Here is a 27842-nt window from a genome sequence, read left to right on the forward strand (position 1 = left end):
AAATAATAATCCTGGAATATAAAACAATCTGCACAACAAGTACTTTTACTTTTGATACTTTCAGGACATTTTGATGCTGATATGGTTGTACTTTTACTTGTAGTGAGTAATTTCACAGTGTGGTATTAGTACTTTTACTGCAGTGATCTGATACTGATTCCTCTGACTTTAACAGAGAGGTTTGTCTTTATATCATTCGTACCCTCATTTAAACAAGATTTTCTTCATGAAACGTTTCTGCATATGAAATGTACATTAACTTTTTACTCACTTTTTGTCCGAGTGAACAGAGTCCCGAAATGCACCGCATTTAGCACCACACACTTCCGCTGCGGATTTTCGCAATAAAACACAAACGGTAAAAACTGAAGTAAAAAGTACAAAATAATAAAGGACAATTGTTTTTTTAATGGCTTTTAATTTTTTTAATTTAAAAAAAAGTCTGCCTGTCAGGATTCAGCTAAACCCTGACGACGTGGAAATCTTTATTTAGAATGAACAAAAGGAAAAACGTGAGTCTCAGTCGTCCTTATCACATTTTTATTACAACATAAGTGTATGTGTAGCGGGTCCCGGCTTGGTCTCTGCTGGCAGATATAAGGATAATCCTCTGATAGGGGTTTCTGAAATTATAACACAGAAATTAGCGAAGCAGACCCACTGTTGCTCATTCTCAATTCATCTGGATTATTATTATTTACATATTCAATTTGAACCTTTTCACTGCAATCATGAATTCTTTCTGTTATTTGTCTGCATTGAATCACTGGTTAGAACCACATTTGTATAACATCCACATGAATGTTCAATTTCACATATTTCCAAGAAAAGAAACTTAGAATTACACTAAAATAAAAATTTTCCCTTTTAATCATGTCATCTGTCTATCATCAATCATGTATGCACTTCTCCCTCAAACACACATCATCTGTATCCTCTCATGGAAAGAGTATTTTCTTTGTAATAATTGTACATGTTACAAGTGTTCACTTAATATAACAGAATAAATCTCCCTTGCAGTTAGGCAATTTCACATTTACACTATAAGAATACCAACAGAAAGAATACACATGGCTGACTCATAACTTGCCATTATAATCCATGAGTTCGAACCATAACACATGACACTTTAATATTTACATACTTAACATGCATTTAGCTTACAAACCACATATCACCAGGGATTCATATTAGTTTTTCCACATTTGTAGCAGTGGCGGCTCGCCTATAGAGGGCGCTGGGGCGCCGCCCTCCCGCCAACCTGCCCTGTTTATTTATATTATTTTTTATTTTATTTTATAATCTTTCTCATTTTGAGAAATAACCTATGTTAATTACAATCTAATAATGTATTTACTTTAGAATATCTTTAGATATCCCAAATTATTATTTAAAAAAAAATCCAGAATTATTTTTCATTCACTTTCATGGTCAATGTTTATCATTTTGGTGAAGTAGCGGTCTTCCTGGGGCGCTAGTTTGCTCAGCACAACAAGCGTGAATTTTTAGCCAATGGTTCCACGGTTGCTATGCAGAAAAGTACATATTTAGCCAATCAGCGTCGTCAAATTTTATGGTTTAGGGGCGCTGAAAATATCACCCCAAGATGCGTGGTAACGTGCAGTGGTGTGCGCATTTGCCTTCTTCCCTTAGAGAGGAGCAGAATGGCGACTTCGAGTACCATGAATGTTTTAGCCCCAAATTCAGTGAAGTCTTTGCTTATGTATCCCTTTGAAAGAAGAACATTAGCAGAAAAACTTCAAGTAAAAGAACTCAGACCAGACAAGCCAGAAGTGAATATAACCCAATAAGCAAGAGAAAAGGAGAAAACCTACAAGAGATGTTTTTCCAAAGGTTGGTTCAATCGAAAGGCTTGGTTAGCTAGCTGTGGGTATGCCAATGCAATTTTTTGCTTTCCTTGTTTACTTTTTAAAACAAGTGCTTGTGATAGTTTGTGGACAAAGACAGGGGTGAGAGATTTGAAACATATGTCAGAACGGATCAAAAAACACAAGCGAGCAAGAGTGCATATGAACTGTGTGAAACTAGCCATGCTAGGCCAAATTACCATAGCAACGCAGCTAGATCACCGCATTGCTGTAAGAACATACATTTTGTATATAATCCTCTGCAAACCTACTGCAAACCTATGGTGGCATCAAGCTTTAAGTGTGTCTTGAGCAATCACACACAAAAGTTTCTCTCTCCTCTCTCTCTCTGTATGTTACCTTGTATGTAATTCACAGTTTTTGTTGATGTATTTGCACTCTTCATGTTGCTGAATTCTACATTCTAAAATAAATGAACTTAAAACATAGTTTCCCGGCCCCATTCGTCTTTGTAAGTAAATGTTCTATTTTGCTTTTATTATTTTGTCATAATGCTTCGTTTGTATGTGAAAACCACAAAAATTTCTTCCGGGGGAGGATGCCCCTAGACCCTCCTACAGGGGTTTAGATTACAATCGTTCAGCCCCACCTAAAATCAATTACACCAGCCGGCACTGATTTGTAGTCATATATATATATATAAAAAAGAGTAAATAACCTGAAATCATAACACAGAAATCAGCGAGGCAGACCCACTGTTGCTCATTCTTCATTCATCTGGATTATGAGCTCTACCTCGCGATTCGTTGCTTAGAGTCCCAGTGACGCTGACGGCAGGCGCCGCCACCCAGCATCCACGTCACGCAACAGCGCGTCACTGTGTGCTTCCCCGTGCGACCCACGCCAAACCAGACAGACCACAATGAACCAATACAATAGCAACAAACCTCTCAGTCTCAGAGGGAATAAACAGCAGTAACCTCTCAACAAAACCACATATTTTGTATCACACATGTATACATGAACACAGAAACACTAAAAACATATCAAAGGCTTTCAAAAAACGTTTGGACTTTCAAACTTTTTGTTAGAAAACAAACAAAACTTTTAGATTTTTTTCAGATTTTAAACCACAGATGGATTTCATCCATTTGTGCATATTGGATTGATTACAATGTTATACAGGGACAGCAGCCACAAAGGAGGCTGTGATGGGATTTAGACGAGCTGATTCAGTTAAATTGTTCATCTTTTCATCATTTTAGAGTGCTGCCCCATCCAAAGCCGTTATTCATGATTTGATATAATTAATAATTATTTTTGATAATTATTTACAACTTTGAAAGCCATCTTTACACATTTTTGACACCCACATCAGTGGTTCCCAGGTTTGACAAATAGTGAACCCCAAAAGAGATAAGCCTGTTAGATTTACAAACAGAACTTTAAAAGTTACATAAAGAATTTAGATTTTCAAACAAAACTTACAGACATAGAAACACTTTTGGATACCATAAAATATTTTTTAGATTTGGAAACAAAACAGATACTATATAAACAAAACTTTTGGATTTGCGAACATTTCTTTCATTGACATTAATACATTTTTAATCATAAATTTAAAAATAGATAGTTTAGCTCTTAAAATGTATTTCCTGATTGCAGTGTGGAACGTTTTGCAATAAAAACCTATTTTGTTGCAAAATACATAAACAAAAGTAACAGTCAGAAATTATGAACATGATCAAATAAACAAAAGATGGCATTCAAGATAAAGAGTAAAGGTGGCAATGTGAGCATCTAATTCAACTATAGGAAATGTCAAAATAAAAAAGAAATACTCGTAATATGTCAAATATGGAGTGTTTTAGTGAAACAAGATGTTGATCATCAAAGAGATGAAATCAGACGAATGAATGTTTTGTGTTTGAGTCTGGGTCAGATCTGCTTCACAGTGCACTGAGTGATAGTGAACAGACTGAACTTTGATTTCAGTCAGCAGAGTTTCTGTCCACAGGAGAGACTCTCAGACCTGCAGAGGACACAGAGACACTGAGGAAACAGGTGTCAGGACCCTAAACCCAAACCCAGGATAAAGAGGTTCAGTGAATGTGGTGTTGAAGGTGTGGAGGTGGATCAGTGTGTCAGAGGAGACTCTGTAGAAGGACAGAGTGCCAGCAGGACAGTCCACATACACTGCTACTCTACCAGAGGAGGAGGAGGAGGAGGAGGAGGAGGAGGAGGAGAGGTCGGTTCTTCTGTTATTGTGGCTGACAGAGTAACCATCAACATCAGAGCAGTCCAGACTCCAAGACTGATCATTCCATCCAAAAGCACAGTCTTCACCCTTTCCTTTCCTATTGATTTCTCTGTAACTCATTGAAATATTAACTCTTCCTCTCCACTCGACCTCCCAGTAACAGCGACCAGTCAGACCAGGTCTACACAGTAGCTGAGGCCAGACTTCAAATCTGTCTGGATGTTCAGGATATGACTGATCCTTCTCCACATGTGTCACCTTCCTGTTGTTGTCAGACAGTTTGACTTTTCTGTGTACTGTGTTTGTGTCCAGTTCCAGTTCACAGACATCTGATGGAGAAAACAAGACACAAAATAGCTGCAGGTTATCTTCTGATGATTTATTAAGAAATGTAATGACAATTAGTGAAAGAAAATCCTTCAAAGTTTCACAGTGTAACAGTAAGTTAACATGAGAGTCAACATGTCAGTAATATTGTGTGTTTTTCCTTGTGTGGACTCGAGGATGACAGCTGATGGAGATCCGCATCAATAAACACATGTAGTGAATAAAATCTCACTAATAAAAGTGACACATCATCTTCCACTGCAGCACAAAGCAGCTCCGAACCATCTGCTTTATCAAACTGTTATTAGCTCCACCAAAGAGGTCACATTCAGCACAAAGTTCACACCTTTGATCATCAAATATCAAACTGTCCACTGATACAGAAAACTTTCAGCACAGTCTGGATTTTTAAATGAATATCAGAGGGCTGTGGCTCCACCAACTGGCTTTAAGGCGCTTTTCATCAGACAGGAGCCACATGCAAAAACTCAACACACAAATATGCAAACACATTGTTTCTTGTGTGTATGTGGCGTACATGTGGTCGCAGGTCTCCCAGTAACTGGAAGGTAAATCCACCTCAACTCACTTCATTCAACTTCTCAACATCTGTTCACATTAATTATGTCCTGTTTTCTTGATGACTTGTAGGTTTTTCAACACCAATTTATTAAAAACATCCAGAGAAGAAAAGTGAAGGAACAAAACAACTCAGGCTTGTGAAGTTTACGAGCAGCACCTGAAGGCAAAATAACTCTTGTATAAAATCAGTAAGAGTCAAGAGAAGAAGAAACAAAGTCAGCTTTCTGTTGGCTCCATTCTTAATGAAAGGTATTTATTAGTTTTGTTGGATCACTGTGTTCACTTTCTTTGTGTTGGTGGATTTTAAATGAATTGATTGAATTCTAACATCTTTCCAGCCTGAATCCTGATTGAAATTCATCATCCAACTTGAGTCAGGAAAAAGTGTAAATGTGCTGTTGCATGTGCAGCTGAGTTCTGATGAATGAATCTGAAAAACACTCACACTTCCTCACACCAGGTCTCAGTCTCTGCAGTCCACCATGGTCCACCCTGCAGGAAGAGACACAGTCACAATCAACTTCATATTATCATTAAACATCAACCAGAGACACACAGTTAGAGACAGAGACACAGTGAGAGCTGCTGTCTGTCCACACCTGAAAGTGTCCACCTGTCTGTCTGTCCATACCTGAGAGTGTCCACCTGTCTGTCCACACCTGAGATTGTCCACCTGTCTGTCTGTCCATACCTGAGAGTGTCCACCTGTCTGTCTGTCCATACCTGAGAGTGTCCACCTGTCTGTCTGTCCACACCTGAAATTGTCCACCTGTCTGTCTGTCCATACCTGAGGGTGTCCAGTCTCCAGTGTGGATCCTTCAGTCCAGCAGACAGAAGCTTCTCTCCTGAGTCTCCTGGATGATTGTAGCTCAGGTCCAGCTCTCTCAGATGGGAGGGGTTGGAGCTCAGAGCTGAGGCCAGAGAAGCACAGCCTTCCTCTGTGATCATACAGTATGACAGACTGAACACACACACACACACACACACACACACACACACACACACACACACCATAATTCTGTAAATTAGAATTAATTCCTTGCAACATGTTTACATTTGTACTTTTTTTGGTTTGGATACTCAAAACCATAAATGTCTCAGACACTAAAGTAGCTCAAAAGCAGAAAGCTGTAAAAAAAATAGTGGGTATATTTCCTTAATTCTGACCTGAGAGTTTCTAGTCTGCAGTGTGGACTCTTCAATCCAGCAGAAAAACACTTCACTCCTGAATCCTGCAGGTCATTGTTACTCAGGTCCAGGTCTCTCAGGCTAGAAGACTGGGAGCTGAGGACTGAGGACAGAGCTTCACAGCTTCTCTCTGAGAGGTTACAGTCACTCAGCCTGGAGAGGAATCATCAAAACATGAGAACAAAGACAAAAAATGGAAGCTACATTTAATCTGGATAGTGATGTGTCACCTACAGAGCTTTGTTGGAGGCTTTGACCACTGGCAGCAGCCTCAGAAGAGCCTCCTCTGAAGCAGAGTATTTCTTCAAGTCAAACACGTCCAGATCTGTTTCTGATGACAGTAAGATGAAGACCAGAGCTGACCACTGACCAGGAGACAGTTTATCTGTGGAGAGACGTCCTGATCTCAGGGACTGTTGGATCTCCTTCACTAGAGAATGATCATTTAGTTCATTAAGACAGTGGAACAGGTTGATGCTTCTCTCTGGAGAAAGATCCTCACTGATCTTCTTCTTGATGTATTCGGCTGTTTTATGATTGGTCTTTGAGCTACTTCCTGTCTGTGTCAGCAGGCCTCTGAGGAGAGTCTGATTGGTCTGCAGAGAAAGACCCAGGAGGAAGCGTAGGAACAAGTCCAGGTGTCCATTTGGACTCTGTACGGCCTTGTCCACAGCACTCTGGTAGAGAAGTGTTGCTTTGCTATTGAACACTTCAGACCACCAGGAGGTTGTTTGTTCTTCTGCCATCAGATTGACTCCAGACTTGATGAAGGTCAGATGGACATGAAGAGCAGCCAGAAACTCCTGAACACTCAGATGGACGAAGCAGAACACCCTGTCCTGGTACAGTCCTCTCTCCTCTCTAAAGACCTGTGTGAACACTCCTGAGTACACTGAGGCTGCTCTGATATCGATGCCACACTCTGTCAGGTCTGAGTCATAGAAGATCAGGTTTCCTTTCTGCAGCTGATCAAAAGCCAGTTTTCCCAGAGACTCAATCATCTTCCTGCTCTCTGGACTCCACTGTGGATCCGTCTCAGCTCCTCCATCATACTTGATGTTCTTCACTTTGGACTGAACCACCAGGAAGTGGATGTACATCTCAGTCAGGGTCTTGGGCAGCTCTCCTCCCTCTCTGGTTTTCATCAGATCTAGAACTGTAGCAGAGATCCAGCAGAAGACTGGGATGTGGCACATGATGTGGAGGCTTCGGGATGTCTTGATTTGGGAGATGATTCTGCCGGCCTGCTTCTTATTTCTGAATCTCTTCCTGAAGTACTCCTCCTTCTGTGGGTCAGTGAACCCTCTGACCTCTGTCACCATGTCAACACAGTCATCAGGGATCTGATTGGCTGCTGCAGGTCGTGTGGTTATCCAGAGGCGAGCAGAGGGAAGCAGTTTCCCCCTGATGAGGTTTATCAGCAACACATCCACTGAGGTGGACTCTGTGACATCAGTCAGGACCTCAGTGTTGTGGAAGTCCAGAGGAAGTCGACACTCATCCAGACCGTCAAAGATTAACACAACGTGGAACTCTTCAAACCTGCAGATTCCTGCTTCTTTGGTTTCAGCAAAGAAGTGATGAACAAGTTCCACCAAGCTGAACTTTTTCTCTTTCAGCACATTCAGCTCTCTGAAAGTGAATGGAAATGTGAAGTGGATGTCCTGGTTGGTTTTGTCTTCAGCCCAGTCCAGAGTGAACTTCTGTGTTAAGACAGTTTTCCCAATGCCAGCCACTCCCTTTGTCAACACTGTTCTGATTGGTTCATCTCTTCCAGGTGAGGCTTTAAAGATGTCTTCTTGTCTGATTGTTGTTTCTGGTCTGTCTGGTTTCCTAGATGCTGTTTCAATCTGTCTGACCTCATGTTCATCATTGACCTCTGCAGTCCCTCCCTCTGTGATGTAGAGCTCTGTGTAGATCTGATTCAGAAGGGTTGGGTTTCCTGCTTTAGAGATCCCCTCAAACACACACTGGAACTTCTTCTTCAGGTTAGACTTTAGTTTCTCGTTGGCACACTCCAGAATAACTTCCTGAATGAACAAACCACAAATGGAATCAGTGAGTGCATCCTTTATTTAACATTTCATCTTTCATCGTGTTAAATTTGAGATAAATCCACTTACTGCTCTGCAGGCAGTCAGCCAGCTCCTCCTGCTTCATTCTTCTCAGGAAGTGAAGTGTGATCTTCAGAAATTCCCCTCTGCTTCTCGTCCTCCACTCCTCATCCTCATCCTCCCACTGACTCTCTAAACGTTCTGGATAATCTGGACTCAGAACTTTCTGGATCTTCTTCAGCTCGTTCTTCACAAAAGTGACAATGTTCTCCTCCAGCAGCTGGAACAGAACGATAAACTGAACATTTAGTTTAAAGCTCACAACATTTGATTCATCCGTCAGTCTGAAGGCCTTCTGGTCCAAACAGAGCAGCATAGAGCCTGTTAGGACCTGAAAGGTAGTTCAGCAGTAATCTGCAGTTCATAGTGAAAGGTTTGTTTGTACATGTACACACCATAAATATGGAGTCCAGATCTGTTTGATGCTTTGGGGCAGACTGACCACTGAGGCCCTCTGAGCTCTGCTGCTGAACTCTGCAGAGAAAACATCAAGTTTAGGGACATTTAATGACATAAACATGCAAACAGCTTTCTAAAGGAGTTCTGAGATGATGACACAATGACAGAACTGAGGCTCAGGAGGAAGAGTGGGTGGTATAAAAGCATTTTCACACCAACATTACTTAAGCCTGAGGGAGTCCTACTGACAGAAGCATTAAAGCAGCTGATCATGTTTGAGCTGACTGTACCCTGGGTCAGACAGAAAGAGGACCATATGTCAGCACATGTTAGAACGGTGTCTGTAACTCTAACTGCTGATGTCAGATGTAGAGGATTTTCTGTCTGATTGTTCTGCAAAGCAGTCACACTGCTGAGCATCAGCAAGTCATCAGGATCACATCAGAGCTGCTGAAAGATCCAGATGGTGACTGACCAGAGGGAAGGATCTATGGGGTCTGATCAAGGTGGGATGGGTCACCTGGGAGATGGAGTCCACCAAGAAGAGAACTGAAACACCCAAAGACACCAGATCACATCACTGATGTGTTAAAGTGCACTGTTGGGTATATCTCAACCACCAAGTCTGGTTTAGCCAGTGATGCCTGAAGATAGACTTGGAGACAAACAACAACAGGTTGGTGATGTCTGGAGGGACAGCTGGCAGCAGGAAGGTTAGCACCCCAACCTGCATGTTCACTGAGGAAGAACTCAAGTGAGCTGCAGACAGACCTTCAAACAGATACTTTCTGGTGTTGGTAGGGGATGAGCACCTCAGCTAGATGGATTATAGGACAATGATCTTAGAAGTATGTATGATATGCATCTGCAGTAAGACTTGCAGCTGTTCCTCAGGAAGTAGACCTGGTCGTCCACTGAGCACGTTTGTAGGTTTTATTGCTCACAAAGTGTCCTGAATCCACAATGATTACTGGTAATATCAGTGATCTGTCATCAGTCATCTGTACGAGCGGTCAGTAAATTAACTACCAACTAACTTCTAAACAGGAACTTAAGAGATTGAATCAAACCAAACATGCAATCATGAATAATCATAATACCTCATTTCTAATACTCCAGTCACATACTGTCATTGTTTAGATATTTTTGTACTGTATTGTGTTATACTGTTGTTCCCCTCTTGGGGCGCTTTGGTAATACACACGGTGCGCCTCGGTAGTGATCAGTCTGGGGCAGATTGGACCAGAAGAGTGCAGAGCGGTATGTGTGCGTCATTGCCAAAATGTAAGTTGTTCTTGTTAATGGTAATGTTCCCTGTTGATTTGCGTGGTGTAATTATGTATATTGAATGATCGAGTGCAGTCGCGGCATTTATAATGTCTGTGATTATGCTTCCATGTTAGTTTGTGACCTGTTTGCTCTGGCGAGGTAACTGTTGCTGCTGAGTGCATTATACCTTGTTTACAATTATTCCTGTTATGTTACCTTTGCGGCTACTTTTGGCTATGTTTGGTGGCATTAGTCACGGTATGTCGGCTGCCACGGCTCCGTTGTTAGCAGCAGTCACGTGTGTATGTTATATAATCCATGCTATTATTTGTTCAACCACTAGGTAGTACTATTAGATCATTTATGTTGAAGAAATATAAGCCTTCATGTAGAATTGGTTTAAATAGTTGTAATAAATGTGCTTTCTTTAGATATTAATATGTTCTAATGTTGTTCCATTGTTTTCTTATTTCTTTAGACCATACTCAAACACTCCTTTAAGCAAACTGTGTACTCTGGCTGGCTAAACTGTGCTGTGTAAACCCTTTTCAACAATAAAATCTTTAAACTCATCGGAGGGCTACTGTGTGTTTTGGCTGACACACCAGGCAGACACCCATATGTGCATTACCTACCACCAGTGTCCTACCTAAGTCACCTACAAAATAACTGTAGTGCTTGCTGAAGCATTGTACTCACCTCTTTAGGTCAGTAATATGTAATAACCTGTTCAGGGACTACAGACGTACATTAGCTGATTAGTTAACTCTTGCACATTAACATTGTGATGAATGCTGAAATGTTGGTTAACCCTTTTCATTCTGCACCCTTTTATAGAGAATTGGAGGATGTGGGCAGTGGATTTTTGGAGGACACAGCAGGTCAACAGTAGATGGTTTTCATCATCTGAAGATTAATCTGAGATGCAGCTCAGCACTGTGAGTCAAGAGGTTCTGGTCATAAGCCTCTGACAAAAATGACTGATGATTTTGTTTTATTTTTTAAATCTTATTCAGCTCATTTAATAGTTAAAAGCATTTATCTCTGCAAATGTACTTTATTAACTGTTACTTATGTCATATTTGAGGAAGCCTGTGTAATGACTTGTTTAGGATCACAAAGTCTAGGACCTGGACATGAGACTTATTTGTAGGGGTGAGGTGGTGCATTGATGTCATCGATTATGTAGATACCACCAAAGAGCAAGCTGAGGTGAAAAAACCTCGCCAAAGATCATGAAAAGTGTGGGAGTATGTTGTACAGAGACCGAACAACATGGTGCTCTGCAAGTTAGGAATGGTTTATCACAGCAGTACCATCGCAATGCACGAGCACTTGAAGCGGAAGCATCCCAGATGTTAGCCCTGTTTTGTTTCTGTCTCCACCCAAACGTAAAATATATATCTATTATAAACATGAGGAATGTGTTGCTGCTGATAGTAATTTAATTTCTAATGTTAATGTCTGTTCCCCTGCATCACTGCTGCTGTTAATTGTTACGTTACACCACAGATCATCTCACATTGTTATTGGCTGTTTTACATTTGGTCGTTACAGTCTCTAAATCCTTTCAGGTATTTTTCGTCAGTCAACATTGATAGAAAAAAATATTAATCCAGTGATGAAATAAATCATTTTGATTTTTATGTCCAGTATCTAAGTAGAAATTCTGATTCTCCAGTTCAGGGAAAGTGTTGATATTACATACTAACAATTATTCCGCCTATGTATGTTTTATTAATATTATACAGCAGTGATGTAGAAAGTATAGTAATTTTTAAAATATGTCACTTATCTTTATTTCTCTAATGCTTTATGTATCTTAAAAAAGAAACCTAAATCCATGCACAACGCAGAAAGACACGAGACCCCTTGCTATTGTAGAAGGTCAAGACTTTGAGACATGATCAACACATTTCATTCAGGATACACAGTTCCCTCTAGGCGCCACTTTACAGATCTGATGGAGAAGAAATGTGAGGCTACTGTTGCTAAACTGTTTAACTGCTCGACCATTTTGTTACTGGTGATAAAAGTGACTTGAATTTTACATTGTTTCATACATTGTTATTTTGCTGTTGTATTGCTAAAAGTAATAATGAAATGGAACAAGCTCTTGCGTTAACTTTGTTTTGGAGAGACTTTATATTTGAATGTAAAACAAAGATTACGAGTTACAACTGGGTGATTTTCTGTTGAGGAATAATGCCCTGCAGTGCATAGTTTGTTTGTCATATTTTTTTCGCTCACGAGGACTATGCCTCTGTGGTATGCGCTCTACCAGGTGTGCCACCGGGATGCCCCTATTTGTTTGTTTTAAAGAGAAGATAAATTAATAGAATATTGAAATAAAAATTTTAAAAGTCAAGTTTTTAAAATTTATTTTGGGTAAATTTGTTATATTTACGATAGTGCAGCCCTACTTATTGTGACTTGTAAAACAATGACTGTTCAACCGCTGGCATGCAGCGATCACTTTGATAGTTCAGAGAATTCATAAAACTTTTAAAATCAACTTTAATATTATTCTGTATTTGATCAAAAATCTATTTTTTTTACCACCTTCACTATGAAGTTCTGAGCAAGCCAGATATTAAAAAAAAAATCTTTTATCATTTTAAAAAATCTTACCTTCCAGTTTGTCCAACTTGAAAGTTAATAAAGCCACCCTTAGATTGGTCACTCTTCATGGACACACAGCTGGGTTCAGGTTCAGGTTGTCCAACTTGAAAGTTAATGAAGCCACCCTTAGATTGGTCACTCTTCATGGACACACAGCTGGGTTCAGGTTCAGGTTGTCCAACTTGAAAGTTAATGAAGCCACCCTTAGATTGGTCACTCTTCATGGACACACAGCTGGGTTCAGGTTCAGGTTGTCCAACTTGAAAGTTAATGAAGCCACCCTTAGATTGGTCACTCTTCATGGACACACAGCTGGGCTCAGGTCCAGGGTCAGGGTCAGGGTCAGGTTCAGGTTCAGGTCTCTGCTGCTGTACCTCCTCTCTGTCCTCACACTGATCCATATCAGAGTCCACACCTGCAGGGAGAGATTCACTCTTAACAACAACAACAGCAACAACAACAACAACAACAACAACAACAACAACATTCTCTACAAAGCTCCCAGCAATTTTATAACTAACACACAAGTTAACTAACTTACAACTAGTTTACAATTAGCAGTATTAGTTAGGTTACACCTGCTTCACTGACAGGAGGTTTACAACTGACTCACAGCTTTCTGGTTTACCACCAGCTCAGCTAGCAACTAACTCAACAACTCACAGTTAGCTCAATTAGCTTACAGGTAGCCCAGCTAGTCTACAACTAGCTTCTAACTCAGCTAGCTCAACAAATTTACAACTATCTTATACTAATGGTGCGCAGAGTACTCAGCTTATTCAACTAACCAACAAGTAGTTTACAGCTGGTTACGATTATACCTGTAAGATAGTTGTTTGCTAGTTGAGCTAAACAACAAGCAAACAAATAGCCCAACTATTGAACTCATGAATAACCAAAGTGATTATTTAGGGAAGCACCTGAACTGTACAAGCTCATCACTAGCTCAATTAGCTCAAAAATGACATAATAATAAAAAATAAAATAAAAAATAATAATAATACATTTCTTTTATATAGCGTTTTTCTAAACACTCTAAGACGCTTAACAGGCAATAGGGGTGGACAGGACAGGAAGACAGGGATGCAAGAATTAGACATCTACCCGTCCATAAATATAGATAAACATAAAGTTTGGATGAAAAACTATGTGAACTAGTTTTTAACTAGGTCAACTAGCCTACAACTAACTGTTGTTAGTTGTTTACAACTAGCTTAACTAGCTGAATTAGCTTTTAATGAGTTCACAACTACGTCAACTAGCTTTTAGCTAGCTCAACTCTCCAAAAACTTATTGAAATAGCTTACACCTAACTCAACTTGCCTACAACTATTTTAACTAGCTCAACTAGCCCACAACTTACTAGCTTACAACTAGCTCAATTGGCTCACAACTAAATCAACTAACATACAGCCTACAGTTTAGGCTTAGGTACCGAACTCGGTACTTTTAACGATACCGGCCAAATTACGAAGGTAATACCGAGTAACGATTCCGTTAAATCAATCTTAGGAGGGAGGAATAACATCATGTGAGAGACAAAAAGTGAGTAAAAAAAACCCCTAAATATGTCTACAACTACAAATTCCAACCCTCCTCCTTTATCTGGCCTTGGGACCGGCAAAAGTGACCCAAAAGAGACACTCTAGGTACATCCCAGAATCCTTTTCAGTTCTCTTATTCTATCTCTCCTCGGTCCTCAATTGAAAGTTCTTCTGGTGCGCCATCTTTATGACCGTCCCAAAGCTCTTATTTGTGCTCGGAGGATGGAGAAGGGATATTGGGGAGCTATGAGCGAGTTCACATGAGAGCAAGTCTTTTACCGGTCGACACGCCCCCTTGCTGGGTATTTATTATTGATTGGATGCTGCAGTTGATTGGACATAACAATAATGATAATAATAATACATGTTATTTATAGGCGCCTTTCAGGTCACTCAAGGTCACTCAGGTGACCTTCTCACACATGAGAAGTCCTTTCCTCTGAAGCGTCACGTGAAGCTACGACCTAATTAATCTAGCAAGGAGGGAAATAAACAAACAATAAACGACAACAACCTCGACACCCAGATTGACTGCAACCTGCAAGAGGGTTATGAAGAAGAGTTCCCTCCATTAACCCTGAATCCTAGTAAGCCTCCAATTGCCAAAAAACCTACAATCTCTTCTGTCCATACTGACAATGAGGTTGTTCGCACCCTGGGTAACCTTAACAACACCAGAAATTACGCCGTGGGAATATGATGGAAGAGGTCCATATTGAAATACAAGACATGAATGAGAAGATTGTCAGTAATAAAAAATAAAAGAAAGAAAACGGATTGAAAAAGGTAGCTGTTTGAAAAACTAAAAGGCATTGTCACAGTTGGCCAATAAGAAAATGGCTACCTTTTTTTTTCATCATCTTATTTTTCATGTAATGCCCGTTGTATTGAATATGATAGAAACAAAAAACATATATGGCAATAATTTAAAAAATATTTTTTACATTTTGTTAAAGGGTCAACTAAAAAGTTCAGAGTCAAATAAACATTTTATGTCCATGAGTTCTTGGGTCAGGCATCATGGGGTTAAATAAATAAAGTTTCTTGAATTAAAAAAAAGAAATTCTAAGAGCTTTGGGACGGTCGCAAAGATCATAGACATGGAAAATTATGTCTATGTTAAAGATTGCGCACCAGAATAAATTCGGATCGAGGAGAGACCATAGACTGTAAATAAGGGAGAGACGAACTAGAGAAGTGTGACGCACCTTCTGACTGTCTGTCAGGGCGGGATCAGTAGCGGCGACTTCGCGCATGCGTGATTCATTTTGCAGTGTACGCGGAGGGGTAAACATCAAGAGTATAACGAGCCTCCAATAGTCTCCAACAACAACAGAAAGAGCCGCTAGTCGCTTTTTAGACAGAGACTCTAGAGGGGTCTGAAAGTCGCTAAATATAGGCTACGTTTACACGACGGTCTGAACAGAAGACGCAAAAGTGGCGTCGCGTTTCACTTTCTATTCCTCGTTTAGACGAGCATTTTCGGGAGGAAATCTGCGTGCATACGGTGACGCAAAAGTGTGTGAAATTCGATTGTATGCATGCCAGGCGGCATCACTTAAAGCGATAAGAGCATCTTTGGGCATGCAGAAGTTTTCACGCCACACATTTTCATCCGCTACTCCTTCCACAAAGTTATCCACCATCACTAGATCTCCCAGGTCTCGTTCACAGCCGTCTGGCTCGCCTCCGACGAATTGCTGCATCCAAAATGTGATGGAGGTAATTCCAGATCCTTCTCTGTTCAGTAATACTATCTGTACATATCCTGTACATTTGGTGGAAAGACTCCTGTAAGTTTACTAGAGCTGCCAGAGCAGCTTGAAGGTCCGACGCATGGAAATAATCCCACGTTGTTTATGTTTGTAAACACATACGTGACGTAAGCAGATCTGAGCAGAGTTTTGCGTCTTGGCAGTGTAGACGGACACGCTACGGCGGAGCGTATTTAACTTTTCCACTTTGGAAGGTGGTTTCAGATTTTTGCGTTTTTAAGCCCCAAAAACGCCATCACCGTCTAAACGAAAGGCGTCCTAGTGTAAACGGGGCCATAGAGACAAAGTGGTTAAATATGGCAACACTGTCTGCACATTAGTGTCTGTCAACAAGGAGCTGATGGGCCAGAACACGCAACATGTTGACCCTCAGAACAGCCTGGATCACTGGCATCAGCCTCCCTTATTATTATTATTAACACTGGAACACAAACAAACAGACCTGAGATAAGCTGAGAGTTTAACAGAGAAAAGAGTCACTTACCAAAAGTTTAACACGAAGGAAAAACAACTGCGTCAAAACAGAGCAGAGCAGGAAGTGAAAGTAAAATACATCTGATAGGAGCAGGGGGAGGAGAGAGAGCAAGCAAAATAACAACCGTCACTTTTACTGACTGTATCGTTACAGAAAAAAGCACCAGTCAGATAATAAAAGCCTTATTTACTAAACACTTGTGTCTTTCCAATTGCAGCCAATCAGAACACCTGAGAGCAGAAATGTGCGTCCACACTGCCATGAAATAAAAGTTCAACTAAAGCACTGGCGTAGCCAGAAAAAAGACATTGGGTGTGCACCAGCAATACTGGGTGTGCCAAATCTATTTTCAACAGAGTATTACACCTCCACAAACATTCAAAAGAATGTGTCTCTGGAATACAACATTATTAACACAACAACCACATATCCACACATTCTCTTCAGTAATAGTCAACAGTTAGTTCACAGCAGGTCTAAACATTCACTTGTGACGTGCTCTCAAATAAATCGATAATGCTACATGCATTTTTTCCCCTCATCATGCTCTAAGTAAAAACTGACTAAATGGAGGAGAAGCAGCTTTTGGCTCCAGCTGCTCTAGTGTGTGCAGTGGTTTGTGTTGAAAAAAAAACAACAACAATAAAAAGAAGAATAGACCCCACAAAATGCCCCCTCACAAAGCTGAAAAAGGGTTTCTGTTTTTCTGACATGAAAAGTTGACTATTTTACAGTAAACAAAATAGATATAAGGAAGAATAAAGGAAAGGAAAATATATAAATGAATTCATATAGATTTATGTCCTATTTAATTATGTGTTTAATTGAATATTTATATTTATCAGCTCTTTCAACCATACCATGTACCAGGGTTTGCCGGTGCCACCCGCAGAGGCAGCTGGCACACCCGTGGCTACGCCATTGAACTAAAGGTAAAATAAATGTTAATGTGTTTGAATCCGGTCCGAGGGTCTGAAAATGTCTAAAAAATAATGTTATTCTACATTTTTATGCCTGTGGCCTGAATCAATTTACTGATCAAATTCATATTCATTAAAATCTCTCTCTCTCTCTCTATATATAATGATGAACCAAAATAATTATCAAGAAAACCATGGAAAATGTCTAGATATCAGCTTACATCAAACTCTTATCAGCTATTTTTGTTATTATATTTGTACAAACAAATGTACCTTTAGTTGTACCAGGCATTAAAATGAACAAGAAACTGAAGAAAACAATGGTCTCATAATTTTTTCCATGACTGTAGTTTAAAATCGTAGCTGTTATTTTTATGTTGCTGACAGGTGAATAAACATAAAAATGGCAGAAAAACATTTGTAGACTAAATATGTGCGCAACATAAAGCCACTAAACTTTTAATCCAGCACGATTATTATTATACAGTATTTTAATTTTGACAAGTGTGTGAACAGTTCTTCTCCAACCAGATTGAATATGACTTCAGAGTTTTTAATACTTTTTTATTAGCATCTAAACAAATATAATCCCATCCTGGTTTAATTTTTTACAGTTTACAAATAAAGAGATTGGACCACCAGAAGAGCGGTCCACGTGTCTCCGTCTCCCGGCTCTAGAGCCAGACCTCGATGATGTCTCCGTCCTCCAGCTCCAGCTGCGCCGGCGTCTCGCTGTGGGACACTCTGCAGCCGTCGAAGTGGAAGACCACCGTCTTCTGAGCACCGGGGGACATGTTGGACAGGAAACGGGAGAAGACGGAGCCCAGCGGAGCATCCTGACACACAGACAGACAGACAGACAGGTGAGAGACAGACAGACAGACAGACAGGTGAGAGACAGACAGAGCGGTGAGAGACAGACAGACAGGTGAGAGACAGAGAGGTGTAAGACAGAAAGACAGACAGAGAGGTGAGAGAGACAGGTGAGAGACAGACAGACAGACAGACAGACAGGCAGACAGACAGACAGATAAAAATTGCTGCTAAAACTTTTTTCAAATGAATATTGGAAAGACCTACATATAATAATATAACATACATGGTTTTACATGACTCTGATTTAAAAACTATATATAAATAATGTGATAACATCACAAGCGTGTCCAGACATGTGCTTCACTTTTAAGTGTCCTCTGGAAACACTTCTGTTGTGTTGTGTATCTATTTGCAGCGGTTTTTCTTATTGTGTTGAGTTGTGTGGTCTTTGCAGCGTGTTTTCTAAATGCTGCGCTTTTGTTGTGAAATTGATGAATATGTTTTCTCAGTTTGCTTGTGTTTTGTGTATTTGCATGTGTTTTATTAAGTTGCAGCGCTGTGAGCTCTCAGGGCCACCGTATTGTGGTCAAAATGGGTCCAGAACATTAAACCAAGGAGACCAGATTTGCTTTCGTTAGCATGAAACTAAGTAAACTGCTGAAGAGACCATTGTTGTTTTTTAAGAAGATCTACTCATATCACAGTCAGTGTGACATCTTTTGTTCAGCTGTTCGTCGTTTGATTAACATTAAAGTAAAATAAAAATAAAAAGGGAAAGCAACTGATGAAAGAAAAGCTCCGTATGGCTTAGTACATCTGTTGGATTGGTGATTTTATCAAAATGTATTTACTGTATATTATTATATATATTGCCTGATTAAAATTCTATGTACTGAATTGTATTTTCAACTCGTGGACTTTGTATGACTTTCCTAATAAAAAGAAAGAAAAGAAAAGAAAAGGAAGAAGAGCTACGAACTCTGTGCAGGGAGAACTCCTGTGAAGACGCTCTGTCTTTGCTCTGCAGCCTGACGGTGATGCTGTCCGCTTCTCTTTTATCCTCCACTGCCATCACCACACACTCTGCACAACAAACACAACAAACAAAGAGTTTTAACCCTCTGGAGGCTCCCATCAGGTCACATGATGCTGTCAAACCTTCAGCAGCGTGTTTTTAACTTGATGTTCTCCTCATTTCACCTCTGAGATGTTAGATTTGGAACCAACGTTTATGATTCTTCACTAAGAGTAAAAAAAGACATAATTTTGTTTCTTTTGTGTTTAAAACGTTGATCCAGCGAGTCAAAGTGATCAATAATGATCAGGTCATAGAGGTGAGACTGTGCTGAAAGAAACATGTTTAAGTTTATACACAGAAACAAAGGAATGATCTGCTGCCCTCTGGTGGAGAAATGAAAATACTGCATCTGTGTGTGAATAAATGTTGAATTTCTCTGATAAATGATGTTCTGTAAATTGTAATAAAATGTAATTTCTATAGAAACACTTTTCCAAGTGTCCACAAGTGTCCTGAATGTTGTAAAACCAGTTTTATCCACATATTGTACGTATTAAAGTAGTGTCATGTTTCCAGCCTCTCCTGTCCTCTCCTCTCTACTCTGTGTAAACAGCCTCTCCTGTCCTCTCCTCTCTACTCTGTGTAAACAGCCTCTCACATTTTTTTGTCTTGCTGGTTTTTAACTTTGTATGTAACCAGTAGGGACTATCATTTGGATTTTATCCTGATTCTGCTTTTTAAAACATATTACTTCCTAAAAGAAAAGATTCAGAGGAGGGTTACAGGGTTCATAGAAACTTGACTAAGGGTTCTTTCTGGAGCAACAACAGTAATATTTTACCTTTGTTTTGGTCACGTTTTATAACGGAAACGTTGTAACTGATGATCTGTTCAAGTACCGTCGGAAAGTTCAAACTCTGACGATAATTTTTAATGTGTTTATGGATTTTTGCAGATTTATAAAGAAAACATCCTGTCAAACCTGGAAGCAAAGTGAACCTTGGAGCTCAAATGAACCTACTGATGACTTCAACATTAGTTTTCTACCCGTGAGGATAATTTTTCTGTAAGTCGTGTGACCCACCGATGATGTCAGCGATGCCGAGGCCGAGCTCGCCGACGGTGGAGTCCGTTGGAAGCTCCACCTCCTCCCTCAGCAGCAGGAGGCGAGGCGGAGGCACGGCGAGGATGACGGACAGCTGGGCCACCACTTCGCTTAACGGCGTCGCCTAGAAAACAAACAAACCCAATCAATGTGACGTCATCGTGTGCAACTTCTCAACGTGGCGGCGGCGCGGCGTACATACGGACAGAACCGGGATCTTGTGGACGTCAGTTCGGCAGCGAATCTTGAGGGGGATCTCCCGGAGCGGCGAGCTGTACGGAGAGTCCTGCAGTCCAGAGTTAGGGGTCAGGATGATGACGTCGTCCTGGTTGTCTCGCTCTTCTGGAGACTGGCGGCCTCGCCGGCGTCTGGACCGCCTGTCCTGAGGCTCTGGAGACAGCAGCGAGTTCACGGCCCGCAGCTTTCTGTCAATCTCACTGAGGACGACAAACACAGAGAACTCAGACTTCCATGAATTGAGCTTCATTAGTTATACCAGGACGCCTTCACAGCCCCAGTCTGTTGTTTGTCTATTTGGTGGTTTTGTATTTAGTCTAGTTGCTTCAAAAAGATTAGCAGAGGGGCGGTACAGAGGTGGAGGGCTGAAATCTACTCACACTATTTCTCATTGGTTGGAGAGTTGGCGGTGAAAAAAGTAAACAAAGCAACATGGAACCGATCGCAAACCAAACAGTTTGATTCTCTGAGGCTCCGGGGCGTCAACAATGTGTTGATCCATTATTTCACAGATGATGTGCTGCGATCAGACAGCTGTAGAATCAGAAGGAGAGCCTTGATGCTCCTACCACCATCTGCTGCTAGCACCAAGGAAATATTCAGTTATTTTGAGCAATATGTGGATAATTCTGTAATGACAAATTAGCGTTTTGGTTCATTTCCTTTATTTGGGTCAGATTCTGGTCGGAGGATGTTCACAGTGAATGGAACTGCACTAGAGAGCCTCTCACTGGAGGTCTGGGACCAAACCAGAGTACGACTGAAACACTCACAAGGGACCAAACGAACCGGAACAAGGATTTAACCAGCAGAGTTTGTTTAAAACAGTTTTTAAGCGCCCTCAGAGATGGATCGTTTCAGGCTGACTCGTGGTCAATAACAGATAAGAAACTGATTCGTTGCACGTTTGTATTTTATAAAGGAGTTCCTGACTGGATGTGTGTGGACTCTTCAGGGTAAGAAAGGCTGAGATGTTGTGATGTACGGCCCGTTTCCACGACAATGCTCTCAGGTGAAAACATCAAATATTTTATCAGATGTGTCTTTCGTTTAGACAGCGACAGCGTTTTTGGGGCTTAAAAACGGCAAAAAATTAAACCATCCTCTCCAGTGGAAATCTTAAAAACGCTGGCTCTCGTCACATTTACGTAACATCCATGTGACGTTCAGGCAAACAACAACAAACATGTCGGACTGTTTCCATCAGTCAGACATTCAAGTTGCCCTGCAGCTCTGAGAACTATCAGGAGTCATTTTAGTATGTAAGTAGAATTATCACAGATAATAGAACAGAACAGAGAGGGCACATTGATTACCTAGGGCAATTTTTTGATGCACCAATTCGGCAGAGGCAAAACAGGCTTTGGACAAGACCAAAAGAGAACCAGGAGCAGAAGTAGGAGAGAAGAGAAGAGAAGCTCTTGGTGGTGTTGTGTGTCGGTGCTTCAGTAGCACCGAGCCACCTGGTTGCTTACTACATCCAATTTCACAGACTTTTGCATCACTGTTTGCACGCAGATTTCTGAAGATGCTCGACTAAACGTGGCATAAAAAGTGAGAACGCAACTACACTTTTGAGTTTTCTGTCCAGATCGTCTCCACCTTAACAGGGCCACAATTAGGGTTGTCAAAAGTATTGATACTCAAAAAAGTATTGATACTAAAACGTTGTATCCGGATACGATACTCGTTTTCAAAAGTATTGAGTATCTGAAGCTTGTTATCATAGTTGCAGTTTCTTTTTGCACAACTGTTTTTTATTATAAATATTTAACCTGTGATTCTGTTCATTTTTACATGTTGCATTTTTCTTGTTAATAAAAATATTTCTGTTAAATTTTGGGGTCTTGATGTCATGTAGAAAGTCTTCCTCCCTTTATATCAAAGAAAAATGGGAAAAGGAATTAAAAGAACAAATAACAGAGGAAGAGTGGTTCAATATTTGTAAACTGCAGTGCACGTCCACTAGCTCGAGGATCTGGAGAGAATTCAACTGGAAGAATGTGGCCCGAATTTTTATAACTCCAAAGATTAGGAAAGGGATGGTATCTATTCAGCAGCCATGTTGGAGAGCATGCGGCCACATAGATGCGGACCACGCACACATATTCTGGTCCTGCCAAAAGTTAGAAGGATATTGGGATAAAATATGGAGGGGGTTACAAAAAATAATAGGATATGAGATACCAAAAACATGTAAGATACTCTATTTGGGGAATTTAACACATGATATAATACAAAAAGAGGACGAGTATCTTGTTAAAGTACTGCTGTCAGCCAGTAAAAAATCAATTACCAGAATGTGGTACAAGGTAGATCCTCCGACCGAGGAGCAATGGATGTGCACTGTAGAAGAGATTCTTGTAATGGAGAAAATCACTCATAAATTGAGACTACAAGAGTCACAATTTGAGGATAAATGTGAAAAATGGACTGATTACAGAAGATGAGAAGAGGACACCACCATTGTCACTGAACAATAAGGACATTGATATAAGAATGACTGTATGACCATGTATGTATGATGTGCCCTGACACTGTAATTGTTGAAAGGAAAAAATGAATAAAAAATAAGTTACAAAAAAAAAAAATTTTGGGGTCTTTGTTTTTATCCTTGTGGTATCGAAAATGGTGTCAACAGAACAAACAAAAGTTCTGACTTTTCACAAGCTCATGCATTTATCATCAAACTTCACAACTATGCTTCGGGCTCCAGATGTTCTTGTACCACAGAAAACATCTGGTCCTCAAGCACCACAAATCCTGTGATTCTGACTTTGATGGCTTCAGCCTTTAGGCCGTCTCCAGCAAACTGATTGCATCTTTTCTTTTGGTGCCACTTTGTATTTATTAAAAACATCTTTGCTGTGACTGTGATTTTTCAGGATGTGATAAAACTCACAGAAGTTTCCCTCCCCATGGAATCCTCGCCCCATAATCTGCAAATCTTCCCCCCGACTAGGGATGGGAAGAATTAATCGATGATCCATTAATGGTAATTAAGAATTGGGTCGATCACTTGTAATTTTTAATCGATCTGTGTAATTTTTAATGTTAATTTTATCTCTGACTGTGTATCAGTATCACTGAACTGAAACATGCCGATCGTTCAGTTCTGTGGCCGTACGTCAACAAGCCAATGAGCTGAGAATTAAGTTGGATAAAGCTACAGTTTACAGACTGAAAGTTGCAATAACAATTATAAAACACACAGAAATACAAGAGTATTAATCTGAGCAAAACTATCTTACTGTATCAAACCTTGCTAGCATGAATTACTGAGTTTAATTTTATCCAAAACTTATTTTTAGACAAAACACATTTAAAGATGAAGATTACTGTGAAAACTAACCACATGCCTCTTATCTTTACAGTTTAATCTCACTGAGTTAGTTTTACCATCGACAGGATTACGTCTCTTTTTGTCCTTTCAAAATAAAAGCGTCCATTATCAAAACAGGTTTTTGCATTGTACTGTATATATCTTTTATTTTGCCCATGTATGCATGCAGCGAATAATCGATTAATGGATCGTTAACGTTATAGATAATCCAGTTGGCAGGTGGCCGAGTCTTCTCCTTCTTCTTCGTGTTTTATGGCAGATTGCAACAGCAGCTTTAAGGTTTATCGGATTAAATACCCCATAAATGTGCTGTTATTTGCTGATAACTAATCGGTTGCAGTATGATATCGTTCAGAGGATCCAGACTCACCTGATCTTCCGCTGGACCTGTCTGGACTGCTTCTGGACCGGACTCTCTGGAGGAGGAGGAGACGGGCAGCGGATGGCTGCTCTGAAAAAAAAAAGATGAGAAAACATGTTGATGTCAAACACACATTATTTGTCTCTCAATGAAAACAAGAACAAAAGACAGAGTTTGGTGACGCAGCGGGAGATTGAGGGAGTTGTGGCGTCTTTGGTCAGGATTCTTTCAGATTCTCCAAAACAACCTGACCTGCTGATTAAACTAGAAAAACAGTTTCATGTTTTTCTGATGTGAACACAGTATGCCCTGGAGCTGCTGCTGACGAACGCTCAGCTCGTTTGTCTGATAACTTCAGATCCAGACGTCCGATGAATAAAATCCACTGAAACCCATATCAGCATCACCAAATGACAGCCATCTCTACCAGTTCAAATATAAATCCAAAACCACTAAAATAAAGAAAAAAATGTGTTGTCACAGACATTATCAGTAGAGTTTGAACTTTCCCACAGTCCTTGAATGGATCATCTGAGATAAAAGGTGACCAAAACTTGTGTTTAATGTTGACATTTGAATCTCTTTATTCTCCATGTGTCATTTAAAATAAAGCGTTTGCACTAACCAGATCCTGTTAAAAACATTTCATTCTGCTCCTCAGAGACACTGTGAAGACATGATTGATTCTGCTGAGACCAACGGTCACGTGATGAATATTCACTGAAAATCTGTTTACACAGAGCTGAGAGGAGGGGACAGGAGAGGCTGGAAACATGACAATACTTCAATATGTGGAGAAAAATGGTTATGGTCATTTTGTGGTGTTTTTCTGTTCCTTTTTTGTTATCATGTGTCTTTTTTTTGGTAATAATGTATCTTTTTTGCGATTCTTTTGGCATTTTGTGTGTTTTTTTTGTGGTAATTTAGTGGGTTTTTTTGTTGTTTTTTTACAACATTTGTGACACTTGAAGTAGTGTTTATATATAAATTCCTATTTTTAATTATCAGAAAAAAATCTACTTTTTTTATGATTTCTGTCATTCTAACTGTGTTATTCTGCACAAAGACATGTTTGAGTTGTTCTGATTGTGCTTCCACAGAGCTGCAGGACTTATAGATTATATAGATGTTATATGTCGCAGTGAAACACGAGGACACAGAGAGGAGAATGTAGAAAGAGCTAAAACAAACGTCCTGAAACATCTCGTTGGGGTTCAGAGGGTTAAATTACTCTTTAATTGAGAAACAAAAATAATCTTTTCTTCTAATTTGTCCTAAATCACATCGTGGACGCATCGTCGTGACTTACGGTTCTGATTTATTCTCTGTTTCTTCTGCTTCGTCGTTCTCGGAGTCACTGAGGGCGACGACAGCTGCCGCTGGTCCTCGGGATGAAAACTGGGACCACAAACTGTCGTCTGCACCGTCGTCTGTTCAGACACACAAACCATCAAGAGAGCAGAAAACACACTTGCTGCTGCTCAGTTTCCCTCTCACAGTTATCTTACCGGAGTTTTCCCTCTCGGTGAACAGAGCTGCCGTCGGCTTCATTTGCAGGCTGCTGCTGACCTGAAGACAGAAACATTCAGCGATTCACCAGGTCACTTTGTCTTTTTAGGAAATGAATCCTCACAGAGAAACAGAGAGCTCCCATGCTGATCTGGAGTCAGCTCACCTTGTTGGAGTAAACGGGCACGGAGACGATCGCCGACGGGTCGAGGATGCGTCTGCGTTTGGGAGGAGGCTTCACCTGTCGCTCGCTGTCTGACACCTGCAGGATACGTCACAGGTCCTCTTATCACCAGCTTCATTTAACACTCACAAAAACAATAACTTAACTTTATTGATGTCTCATGATTAAATTCCCCTTTTTTCTAGTCATTAAATATGAAAAAAAAAAAAAGTTAAAAAAATTAAACTCAATTCATCAAAATTGATTTTTTTTATCACCATTCATACAGGTGCTGCACAGATGACTTACAGGCCGATAATAAGGAGAATTTTTTTTTTAAATTAACAATTAGTAATCAATGTACACAAATCAATAAACATGATGGAATTGTTTTTCTTTAAAGCAATAAAAAAAAAACCCAGAACAAAAACAAATGATCATAAAATAAAAGACAATTTCCAACAGTTGGAAAAAAAGACAGAAAAAAGAAAGAAAAAAAGAAAAGTACATTTTCCTGAGAATACTTTTACTTTTTGTTTGAGTGTGGAATTTGTTTATTATTTTATTCAGGGTCTTTGTTTCATAATTGTAATGAATTTAATTTAGGGGTCTTTTATTTCTTACATTTATTTAATAATGTTATTTCAGGGGACTTTTATTTTAAGACATAAAATTTAATTTATATAAAATGACCAAAATAGACACAAAATTACTTTTAAAAAAAAGCAGTAACATGACCAAAAAAAGATACAATACTACTGAAAAAATAGTTTAAAAAAAGACAAAGTGACTAAAAAAGACGTAAAATGAACAATAGAAGATGAAAAATGAGAAAAAAAGACAGAAAACGACAAAAAAATAAAATAAAATAACTGACATGATTACCATTATGAATGTAGAGTTTTATTATTAATGCACGATTTCTGTATTATATATAGGAAGATAAGTGTCACTAACAGCTACATTTAACGGTACTTTCAGTGAATTCTCGGGCAGTAATGTGCTGCCCACTGCTCCTTCCATGGTGTGTTCAGTTGTGTGTAAAAAAGGATGGGTTAAATGCAGAGGTTGAATTTCCCCATTGTGGGATTAATAAAGTAATCTTCTTCTTCTTCTTCTCTTAAATCGGGTGTGTTTTTTTTTTGGCGCTTCTTAAACCACAGACTTACAAATCATATTGTTCACATCTGTTTACGTTGCTAAGCTGCTAGTTTACTAACATTTCTCTCTTTATATTTAGTGTCTGGTTTTATTAGAAGCTGAAAACAGGAGTAAACACTTTAATAACCCTCCTGCGGTTATTAAGGCTTTTATTTTGAAGAACTTTGATTTGAAGTCAAACTGTCGTTAGCTAACCGAAGCTAAAGTTTCACTTTAAAGGCTCTTTAATCTGTTTCTAAGGCTCCCCGCCTCCACGGGTCACCTCTAACCGGTGGAGGTTTTAGTTACAGATACATGATTATGGTTGTTTTCTACTAAGTTGACAGAGAAGGTGAGTTTTTATCCGATAAGGAGCCGCAGATGTTTCAGTCACTCACCGAGTCAGCCATGATGCTCTGCCGCGCTGCTGCCTTTACGGGCTGTGGTACACAGGCGAGTGGTGCGTTCAGGTACTAAGAGAATTATACACTACGGGAACGAAGGAGCGACTCTCACGTTTAAAACAAAACAAGACAAGACAAGACAAGACAAGACAAAATACAACACAACAAGATAAAACAAAACAAAGAATAGAAAAATAATAAAATAAATACAACAAAATAAAAATAAATACATGACTGAAATTAATTCTAAAATAAATACAACAAACCAAACAAAACAAAATACAACACATCAAAATAAAACAAAATGAAAAAAACAAAATACAACAAAATCAAATAAAACAAAGAATAGAAAATAATACAATAAATACAACAAAATAAAAATGAATACATAACTGAAATAAATTCTAAAATAAATACAACAAAACAAAACACAACAAAGCAA

General features: G+C 39.6%; 1 protein-coding gene and 1 pseudogene across 2 annotated transcripts; both read right to left on the reverse strand.

The window, feature by feature from the left end:
• Positions 1-436: 436 nt before the first annotated feature.
• Positions 437-15542, reverse strand: LOC131983573 (protein NLRC3-like; annotated as a pseudogene).
• A 2301-nt stretch (positions 15543-17843) lies between these two features.
• nfatc2ip (nuclear factor of activated T cells 2 interacting protein) lies at positions 17844-27580 on the reverse strand. Of its 2 annotated transcripts, XM_059347061.1 has the most exons (9): positions 27395-27568; positions 25860-25955; positions 25693-25753; positions 25494-25614; positions 24194-24274; positions 20446-20680; positions 20223-20367; positions 19100-19203; positions 17844-18140 (listed from the first exon to the last, which is right to left on the reverse strand). In XM_059347061.1, exons 1-9 carry the CDS (start codon positions 27404-27406, stop codon positions 17979-17981), a joined length of 1017 nt encoding a protein of 338 aa, XP_059203044.1. In that variant the 5' UTR covers positions 27407-27568; the 3' UTR covers positions 17844-17978. The 2 variants fall into 2 exon arrangements, with proteins under 2 accessions (XP_059203044.1, XP_059203045.1); XM_059347062.1 differs by lacking the exon at positions 19100-19203 and having other exon boundaries at positions 27395-27580.
• Between the last annotated feature and the right edge of the window lie 262 nt (positions 27581-27842).

The sequence above is a fragment of the Centropristis striata genome, chromosome 13 (genome assembly GCF_030273125.1).
Source record: "Centropristis striata isolate RG_2023a ecotype Rhode Island chromosome 13, C.striata_1.0, whole genome shotgun sequence".
Taxonomy (NCBI): Eukaryota; Metazoa; Chordata; class Actinopteri; order Perciformes; family Serranidae; genus Centropristis; species Centropristis striata.